The sequence below is a fragment of the Brachionichthys hirsutus genome, unplaced genomic scaffold (genome assembly GCF_040956055.1).
Source record: "Brachionichthys hirsutus isolate HB-005 unplaced genomic scaffold, CSIRO-AGI_Bhir_v1 contig_739, whole genome shotgun sequence".
NCBI classification, from domain to species: Eukaryota; Metazoa; Chordata; class Actinopteri; order Lophiiformes; family Brachionichthyidae; genus Brachionichthys; species Brachionichthys hirsutus.
The window spans coordinates 76,280-86,278 of record NW_027180490.1 but is presented as its reverse complement, the minus strand read 5'-3'; the positions used below and the strand labels follow the sequence as shown (position 1 = coordinate 86,278).

General features: G+C 42.2%; 2 protein-coding genes across 2 annotated transcripts; both read right to left on the bottom strand.

Annotated features, from left to right (window-relative positions):
* Window positions 1–621: 621 nt before the first annotated feature.
* LOC137915555 (PI-PLC X domain-containing protein 1-like) lies at window positions 622–4,061 on the bottom strand. The gene is made up of 6 exons (XM_068758756.1): window positions 3,944–4,061; window positions 2,440–2,564; window positions 2,206–2,337; window positions 1,335–1,502; window positions 1,075–1,261; window positions 622–857 (listed from the first exon to the last, which is right to left on the bottom strand). Exons 1-6 carry the CDS (start codon window positions 4,059–4,061, stop codon window positions 622–624), a joined length of 966 nt encoding a protein of 321 aa, XP_068614857.1.
* A 2,867-nt stretch (window positions 4,062–6,928) lies between these two features.
* Window positions 6,929–9,754, bottom strand: LOC137915554 (pepsin A-like). Its single transcript, XM_068758755.1, has 9 exons — window positions 9,699–9,754; window positions 9,368–9,518; window positions 9,170–9,287; window positions 8,775–8,893; window positions 8,497–8,693; window positions 8,256–8,372; window positions 7,361–7,502; window positions 7,163–7,261; window positions 6,929–7,069 (listed from the first exon to the last, which is right to left on the bottom strand). The coding sequence occupies exons 1-9, from the start codon at window positions 9,752–9,754 to the stop codon at window positions 6,929–6,931; spliced, it is 1,140 nt and encodes a 379-aa protein (XP_068614856.1).
* Between the last annotated feature and the right edge of the window lie 245 nt (window positions 9,755–9,999).

Genomic DNA, 9,999 nt, shown 5'->3' with positions numbered 1-9,999 from the left:
TCGCTGCAACTATATCACGAGAAATACAAATTACAATAATAAACTCATAATGCGGCTTCCCCAGGTCTTCCACGCCCCCAGGGTGTGTCTGATACACCAAGGAGGGGAAGATATTTAAAACTTTTGAAAATCTTTTCATAAGATATATATATAGAGAGAGAGAATTAGCTCAACATGGAAAACAGAGATTTATGTTGATATTTACATATACTAATATTGTAATAATAATTTGACAAGAAGAATAAAAAAGATCAATCAACAGAGGCTGATGAAATGATTAATGGTTCTGTCATAAGCAAGCCCACTCAAATCAAACTGTACTTATACAAAAATCGAAATAGGAAGGACAATTGTTGATTTCACTATCGGGGTGATTGCTGGAGACGGTAGGATCACTCATGCATCGTTTGATGAAAGCGTTTTTGGACGGTGTTATTCAGACATTGAAAAGAACTTGAAACTGTACAATTTCTTGGGGGACCTCACATTGTGCGCCTGTGATTGAAAAGAAGGACTCCTACCACTTTAAAACTTTACAACGTGGATTTCTTTGAAAGGGGGGGGTGAATCAGTGAAGTATTGCGAATGGAGATTGAACTGTGTTTCTATCAGGATGTGCTTTCATGCATGTTTTGAAATATTGAGCTGGACAACAGTTGCGACAAACTGGTCCCGAGTCGCCGCGTCTGATGCGATAATGTTCATTGGTGTTTTGCTAGCTTGCTCATTCACCCACTGCAGCAGTCTCGGGAGACTCCTGTGTATGACATTGGGGAAATTGTCACAAAGGCGAAGGATGTATTTAAATATCCTGACGTCCTCTGGTAGAGTCAGGTTCAAGCCGCAAACCAAGAAACCTGCAGATCGTTAGGGAGAAAGTAAAGATCGTCTTTTTCACTGGACAAAACGTCTTATTTAAAAAGTCTCTGGGCAACAATCATCATGCAGGAGCTTTTGCACGTTCTTGTGTTTCATCACTAAACAAATATTATTAAGTGACTATGACATTTATAACTAACAGCCTAGATCACAAAAATAGAAATCAAACATTATTTTTTGAATCAAGAAACTCACCTTTAAAAGGCCTTGGTGTTCTTTCCAATTCCTGACAAAGTTTCGTTTCCACATTTATGGGGTTCATGCTGTTGCCATAGACGTACTTAATTGCCCCCCACAGCTCAGGATGGTGATTGCGCCGATAATCATATGAAACTATGACGTTTCTCTTATTCTCCCAGCAGATCTTCAAAGTCGGGGTGCCCTACATGCAATAAAAACATGCTACAGATTGTCGTACGCTATGCCTGTGGCAAAGCAAACACACATTTACTTACTTTTCTGGGGACAAGTTTGGATCCAAACAAGGTCTTGATGGCGTTCATTAGATGGGTGTGGAGCGGCCTTTCAATCTTCTTATCAAATCCTTTGAAGTGGGACAAAGCCAGGATGAGGATCTCTTTGGGGTGCCTCTCTGCCCAGTCGTTCATCATGTTGAGAACAGTCTGATCACAGTAGCAGAACAGTCCTCTGAGTATAGTCGTCCATGCTAAATAAAGATGAGTTTACCTCCAGCTCTTGAGTGACCGTATATGGTCAAAATAACAATGTATTTATAAAGTTATGAATTACTCTGATCTGATTTGACATTTTGTGAATCTGCACAAAGTACAGAGAGCTTATTAAATATATAATCATATGTTCTGTTTTGCGACATGGATCATTATAAAACATAATAAAACGTAAGCACTTTAAATGTTTTTACTACCTCGTAAGCGTTGTATTTTTAATGATTGATCCCGCTTTCTTATGTTCAAAATGCAAATGGCTTATTGACTTTTTTAGGTAGTAGCCTGTATAGAGTAGAGAGAGAAAGCATTGATTGTTTGAGATCGACTCAAACTAGGACTGCTGCAAGTACATGGTCAGCATCTTAAAACGTCATCCTTTCTGATAATAATCTTTGTATTTGTTGCATTGGTCCAAATATCCAGTTATATTGTTGTATAGATTATTGATCCACATTTGTGCATTTTCATTGATATAAGTGGCCAAATGTAAATAAATAAAGTCAAAAAAAACTGGACGCATAAAAAGTAAGAACTAGAGATCACTCGTGAGCGATAACCTGCAAGCTCCCCACTTTTATCAATAGTTAATGAAAAGAAGCAGCGGTTTACTGACAATAAATGGCTTTTCCGTCTTTACCTTCACATCCGTCCTTGTGTACAGCCCATGATGAAAGTAAAGCCTTGTGGGGTCTGCGTCATTTGGCTTGCGAGCGATCCTCAGGTCAAAGTAGCGTACTCCGGAGTCCAGCTGCTTGGTGATGTCCTCCTCCTGCATCACAGAGGAGCACAGCAGTTGATCAAACATTCACCTCCCCAGCTCACTCGTGTATAAGTACATTCAATAGTCACTGAGATTGTTAACATCGTTCACCTGTGTGATTGCCCATTTGCAGACTATTTTACGTGCACAGTAGATCCTGCTGAACTTCTTCAGTCTATCGGGCTCGAGTATAGAGGAGTGGATGTCCAAGTCATAACTCATTGAGTCATGGCTGCCTGGGTTTAACAAGCAGAAACACACATACAAGTCAAAGCAATTTGATGTTATTGAATTTGTAAATGGCTGAGTTTCCTCTGGCACCAGAGTGGGCCACGGCCCAACATTTGAAAAGGTTCTGCTCCCTTTGTTGGTGTATAGAAGGACACTCAGACATCTATGGTATCCAGAGAATAAATCCTAATCGCCTTGGTGGTCCTCTGACTTCTCTCTAACCCCATCATGTCACATTTGACATTTGTCCACGTCTTGTGTTTATGACTAAATACATTTTGATTAGTATTATTAACCATGTAATAGCAGGATGCAGATGCTCAAGTCTCCATCTGTGTGAGCTTTTAAAGCTCGACGATATATTGAACTCTTGATGATGTAATGATCAGGTCAAAATTTAGATGTTCCCAGCTCTGGTTTATTGCTAATACAATTGTAAGAATAATCCCATCTGCCTAACTGTACTTGGTGTGCACGGCTACTTAGCATGTCAACACACCAAAATAAGGAAGATAGTAAACGTTATATTGGTAAACGATTATCAAGACACACCAAAGGCCTTCTACACGCACACCCTGTCCACTCACTATTAATTTTGTTGAACCAAAATCAGTTGCGATTCAACCAGAGGGATTGCAAAGGAGTCAGCAATGAATGGGAGTGAATAGAGCCTCAACAGTTCAAATAATTATTTCCACTTAGTGCCAACATAATTTCATTTTAGTTTGTGCAAATAAAGCATTGATTATATACTGCATGTCAGAAGAAAAATGAAACCTATTTTAGCTTTTTCAATTTTGTAACAGGGAAATTAAAACAGGCAGCACCAGCATTAATCTAACGGATGCTAATTAAACAGTTAAAGATGGGTTTCTGATTGCGAAAAGATACAATTGCCCAAGGAACCTTTGCTTAAAATGTAGATCCGGTTGATGTGATAGCAGAGATACTCCATCAACTTTAACTTTCTATTGTCTATCTAAAGTATTTAAAAAATGGCACAACAATTAAACATGGAGATATGCGGTATGTATTCATTAAAATGTTTCTTCCTATGTAAACATACATAGACACACATTCATTTTGATCGGCCTGCACTTTCTACGCGACCCACAAGTTCAGGCGTTTCCATGACAACACTGTCAGCATACAACTCGAAATAGAGCTGTGTCTCATAGAACTACTGCAAGGATGCCTTTGTTCGTTCAGTCTAGGTCACATATTTATGAATGGATAGCTATTACATAATTTGCAAACTAAATAAATACATTAAACATTTGAATATTGGATACATAAAGTCTTGATAATAAAACAGGCAAAGCGCTGCGCCTTGATTAAATGCAGTTTCATTGTAAGCAGCGACTATATCACTACAACTTCATACCTGGTATGCTCAAATTAAAAAGAGGAATGCTGTGAAGTTCAGAGGGCAATTGCGACATCCATTCTTCATATCCTGTGACTTCTCTTTTCCATCGGCCTTTTCCTGCAAACATTTTCATCTCAAATTGTACAAACAACAACAAAGTCAAGCTTAAATAAAGTAAGGTCGAAGCTCAATGACATACCAATGCAGCATTTTGCAGCTACTGAATAGATTCTAATAAAAAAGTACAGAGATGAAGGTTAACGCTTTAGATTCACGCAGCTCATCCTGCTGAACCTACCTGCTGATTCTTTATGCTCTTTATTACTAGTTGGCTGTTCGGAAGTGTTCAAAGAACTGAAACCGTCAGTAAGAGAGGATGAACAATAATGTAGTCTGACAGGTTCTTGTCACCAGGAAGTACATTTTATGGCTTCCTCATACTGTATGTGTATACTACTACACTACAAAACAACAACTCATCATGTCCATCAGGTTTTTCTGGTGAACCGTTTAGTCCCTGAACAGGTTCTTGTTAACTGACATTTTAGTCCAGTGCCGATCTCCTACTCCCAGTTTCAAATAGCCACCCCAGCCACCACCTTTTCCCTCTGCTGCTGCTGTCCGGGCAGCAGAACAGAAGTATTATAACAGTGAAGTGTGCAGTAGGAGTAACAGGGGAGTTAAGTGTCGAGGTGGGATTGCACCAGGGACCAGCTCTGAGCCCCTTTTTGTTTGCCATGGTGATGGATAGTGTGTGTGAATCCTCACGGTCCACAAATGGCAGATTCTTTTGTACTCATCACTTCATTCATCTATTTTGTAAATAGCAAAAATGGATAGCAAATAAGTTTTTAGGGTGAAACGCTATGTTGTAAAATTAATATTAGTGTCATTAATATTAATATTATATTATAAGTATTAATTAGGAGCTAAAGTAGCATTGCCAGTTTCTCCCTTGTGCCGGTCCCAAGCCCTGATAAACGCAGAGGGTTGCATCAGAAATGGCACCCAGCATAAAAATTAGCCAAATTGAACATGCAAATTAATGTAAAAGAGAAAGTCACACCGGATTGGTCGACCGCCAGCAGCGTTGTTAACCCACAGGACTCTGCTGGAGATTGGATTATTGGAACATAAACCTTTATAAATCTGACTGACAGAGCCAGTGCCTCACCAGCCACAAACCTCACTGATGTGGAAGTATGGAAGTGTCTCGGAGAGGGATCTGCATAGAGTTTTTAACTGAGTTGTTTAATAAAATCCTAGAAGGAAAGGAGGTGCTAGACTAGAGGAATGGAGAAGTGTGCTGGTGCCCATTTCCAAGAAGAATGGTGTAGAAGACAGATATGGTGGACACTGAATGCATGTGTGTCTGCTGGCCCGTGTGGTGAGTGTGGGTATAGCCTGGGGGTGGGTGTGCCGGTGGGTGTGCCTGTGGGTGTGTGCGCATGGGCGTGTGTGAGGCTTTAAAGGCGCGCACACACCTGGAACACGGAGGCTAGGGGAGAGGCAGTTGGGAGGCCGTAATTTTTGTTGACCGCTTTACACGCATTTGTACACTTTGGCTTTATTTGATGGTTTATTTTCATCCATCCATCATTCATCCAGGCAATATACTTTTTGGACTTTGTCTATCGCCAGTACCGCCGCACTTGGGCCGCAATAAATCCACCTGTGAACGCATCCTGGATTCCGCGTCTTTTTGTACAAACATTTGAGCGCGTCGGACAACTACGCAGGACCCAACGCACCCCTCAGCGGCTAAACCAGGGAAGGAAGCCGCAACAAATGGAGATGTTGGGCTTCTCCTTTTTCCTCGGTTCTTTTATTATATCTCGTGTTGGAGGTGTTTATTCAATAAAGAGTCAGGATTATGAAATGAATCAAGTTTACTGAAGGTTTTCAGTAATTACAAAGCTGGTAAGGATACAGCGCTGGACTCTCCCACAGACGCGGGAGCGGGACTCTGTAGAAGAGTCCCGAATGTTCTACGGCAGTGATCTTTATAGTGGGCGTGAAAACACCCTTCTCCTGGAAGGAGAAGTTACTTATTCCCACCATGTATCAGTTAACCATGTGATTTATATGTGATTAATCTATGTGTGTGATTTTTACCACAAAGTATGGAGAGATAAAGAAACGAAGAGTGTTTGTGCAACCTGTGTATTGTGAGCGTGCTGCATAACTCAACTGACGGATGGGGTGCGACAGGAAGCCCCTTGGAATATGATGTTTGCAGATGACATTGTGATCTGCAGTGAGAGCAGGAAGCAGGTAGAGGAGAATCTAGAGAAGTGGAGGTCTGCCCTCAAAAAGAGAGGAATGAAGGTGAGCAGGAGTAAAACAGAGTACATGTGTGTAAATGAGAAGGTCCCAGGAGGAACAGTGAGGTTACAAGGAATAGACGTAAAGAAGGTAGAGGACTTCAGGTACCTCGGGTTAACAGAGCAGAGTGATGGAGAGAATGTGGAAAGGAGGTGAAGAATCATGTGCAGGCAGGCTGGAACGGGTGGAGGAAAGTATCAGTAGTATTTTATCAGTATCAGTACCTAGGGTGCCTACTGCCTACTAGTCCTAGTGCCTTGAGATAACTTTCTGTTATGATCTGGTTCTATAGAAATAAAAATGAATTGAATTGAATTATCTGTCTATGTGTGGCCCCGCACTGCACTGGCAATGCATTCTGGGTGTACCCCGCCTCGCGCCCATAGCAGGCTGGGATAGGCTCCAGCATCTCCCGCAAAGAGGAAGAGGAGCAGAAGATGAAGGAATGAATAAATGAGTCTTTTTGCAGTTTAATGTTGAGCATCATGTGTATCTAATAGAAATTCATAAAACAACTGTCAAATTGATTCAACAGCTTTTATTGGATTTAATTTACTTGGAAAGGAAAGGATTAGAGTGTCAGTCATATTCCATCGTAGTCATAATGAAATTCTAATGTTTACTAATATATATTATTGTTGCAATGCTTTTGCAAAAGGTTGCCTCGCAGGTTGATTATTTAGCTTTGGCCAGGCCCACCATATTCTTTGCCCTGTTGAAGATGGAATAATACTGTCTGATGAAGACATCGCCCAGGATCCACAGGGTGTCGCCGCCACCACTGCCGAAGCCAGTACGGCAGCCATAGTACTGAGACTATTGTAGGGATTTAAGAGAACATTTTCAGATAAAGGGAGCTCATGTTAAGATGAGAAAATACAAAATCAAGTAGTGAAAGTAAAAGCATACCTGACTGACGTAAGCAGAAGCTGGGATTGTGAATTCCTGTCCATGAATGTGGAAGGTCACAGCAGGCATGTTTGCAATCTGGCTACAGTGGACAACAGCCTGAGAGCAGAGGGATCAAAGATCACTAATATACAGAATTCTGTTCTACCTCTCCATTTTCAACTCAAATATTTTAAACCGGATGTGTTTGGTACTCACATCTCCATTCTGGCTTTGAGCTCCAACTGCACCATTGATGCTGCTGATGCTTCCCACAGGTCCAATGATGAGAGAGGTGCCGGTGTCCACAATAGCCTGGCACCCATCACTGCAAGCCACAACTTGGCCATTCACAGTGACACTGAAAGGGAGGCACAGTACAGCATGCATGACACGTTTGCCTCCACTGTTCATTCTGGCTTGGATGCATTTCAGAGGACAGGCACTGTTCGACTTAAATGAGTTTCTGTTCCATAAGTAACCAACATGGCTTCACATGATAGCACAATAATCCGCTGGTGTTATAGTCTGTAGTGTTTCGAGTAGTTGCTTAATCATAGTAGTTGGAACAGTCTGCTAGCTTGCCTGCTGTCCAGCCTCTGTTTCTTGTTTTCCCGTTTCTCTCTCGGAGCGACTACTACTGTACTTTTGTCCTGTCCTGTCAGGTGTCGCCACAGCAAATCATCTTTATCCACTTCACCCTGTCCTTTGAATCGTCCTCCCCAACACCAGACACTCTCATGTCCTCCCTCACTACCTCCATGTATGTTCACTTCCTTTGCACATTCTCCATCACTCTGTTTAGTTAAACATCTGGGTCAAGGCAAGGTGAACTGATTTATATGGTGTTTATATATATTTTTTCATCTATTGAGCATTGATTACCAGGCAGCGGAGGGTTATTAAAAAAACCTTTTTTTTGTATATATATTTTGTTACCTTTATGACCCACTCTATTTTTTAATTATCTCAAACTTTGCGAGCTTATTCAGAAATGTCTTCAGGCATTCCATGGCCATTAGAATCCCTTACGGGGTTTGAGGTCCAGACACCATGGTCTCATGAGATTCCCCATGCGAAATCCTAACCTGTGATGTAGCGTGTCTGTCCTTACCTGTCCAATGTGATCTGCCAGTACAACTCATTGGACAGGGGAATCCAGGCGATGGGGTCGACGTAGTGGTTGGGATCCATGCCACCGAAGGTCACCACACTGCCTTGCGCTGTGTCACTACAGAAGTAAGCAAGAACTTAGGCCTAAACATGTTAAAATGCTGCCGATTGTTTAATGTCTTCACATAGATCTTTTTTTTTTTTATCTAGGCAGAATATAACAAATCTTAGATTATCCTTACGAGCTCAGGTAGACAGAGAAGATATTCTGATTGACCAGGCCCTCGGTCATCAGGTTGTCAAAGACAGGTGTAGCACCAGAAGCGGACAGGCGAGGGTATGCCAGGCCCAGAATACCATCAGCTTCCATGTACTGCATGAAGGTAGCCTCAGTTTGGCTCAGGCCGAAGATCTGGTTTTTTACAGCAAGCCCACCCACCTGTTGGACAAACGCAAAGGTGTGGCTGAGCAATAATCAATAAGCATTAATATATAAGCACTGTCTAGTTATATTTCCCACCGTCACAGTGTCATATCCAAGGAATCCCGTCATGCTTCCAGTGCCGTACTGGATGCTGAGGGGACTGCCATTGTTTTTGTAGGTGCTGCTCGTGCCTGGGTTGAATCTGTCATGGTTGTCTGGGAAAATACACGTAAAATAAAGTTTGCAGAATTGAGATAATTATATAGATTTTTTTTTTACAACATAAAAAAGGGTGGGAATCTATGCAACTGGAAGTCAAAAGAGTAAACGCAAAGACATGAAAGACATGGCCTCCAACAATGTTCACGTTCTTGCTTTTCGCAGGCCAACCTTTGCACCAAAAGCTCTCAAGGATTGTGTTCCCTCACAGAGGATATATTGCACCGTCTTCAACCATCTAAGAACTGTTGAAAGACTAGAGGGTTACATACAGCAAGCGGGACTTGCACAGTAGACAGAGGGCACCCAGAGGTTGGATGAGCCGGTGTCAAAGATGACCCTGAAGGACTGAGGAGGAGTTCCAATGGAGATGACTCCATAGTAGGCCAACTGGAAACAAAAAAGAGACATAATAAATAATGAATCATTTCTCAATGGGCCCTTCATCAGTCTTCACAGTCCCTACTCACATCAGCATCGTTGGTCATTGGCTGCTCACCCACGACGAAGCGGGCATCATACTTGGCTATGGGGTTGTATGGGTACTTGAGCCTGTACTCCTCCCACAGACCCTTCTCCTCCAGGAGCTCCCTGGCAGTCTTACCCTTCTCCAGAGGGATCCTAGGATTTGCAAAAGGAGCAACGTACTTTTTTCTTCCTTCGGTCTTATTTCAACTTTTAAATAACGCGATGCGCATGTGGCTTACTGCGCAGCGAGAGGGCACAGTACAGGCAGACATCTTGAGGTTAGAGTGTCTGCAGAGGGGTAATGAAAACTGAACTAGACTTAAGTTGACTTACTGGACGAGGCACTCAGACAGCGCCACCATAGCACACAAAACAAAGGCCCACTTCATTGTCTCTGCTGAACCGTCACCTGTGGAAGGAAAACATTTCAGTCTGGAAGAATCTTTTGGAACTTTGGTTAGTCGGTTCACAGAAACATTCTGAACGACAGTGTCAGGAATATGTTATTGTCGCGGTTCCGTTGTGTACTCACCTGTAGACTCCGAAACCCGAGTGCCCACGGACAGTCAGGCATCCTCTTTTATACGGGTGGGCTGACATTTCAACCGTTACTCAAAGATAAGCTAACACACAC

Coding starts and splice junctions, on each gene's coding strand:
- LOC137915555 (XM_068758756.1), bottom strand. CDS start 4,061: ATGAAAATGTTTGCAGGAAAAGGCCGATGGAAAAGAGAAGTCACAGGA. Junction 2,565..3,943: donor TTTTAATTTGAGCATACCAG/GTATGAAGTTGT, acceptor TGTTAAACCCAG/GCAGCCATGACTCAATGAGT. Junction 1,503..2,205: donor ACACAAGGACGGATGTGAAG/GTAAAGACGGAA, acceptor TACTGTGATCAG/ACTGTTCTCAACATGATGAA.
- LOC137915554 (XM_068758755.1), bottom strand. CDS start 9,754: ATGAAGTGGGCCTTTGTTTTGTGTGCTATGGTGGCGCTGTCTGAGTGC. Junction 9,288..9,367: donor CAATGACCAACGATGCTGAT/GTGAGTAGGGAC, acceptor TTTTGTTTCCAG/TTGGCCTACTATGGAGTCAT. Junction 8,373..8,496: donor TTCTCTGTCTACCTGAGCTC/GTAAGGATAATC, acceptor TTACTTCTGTAG/TGACACAGCGCAAGGCAGTG.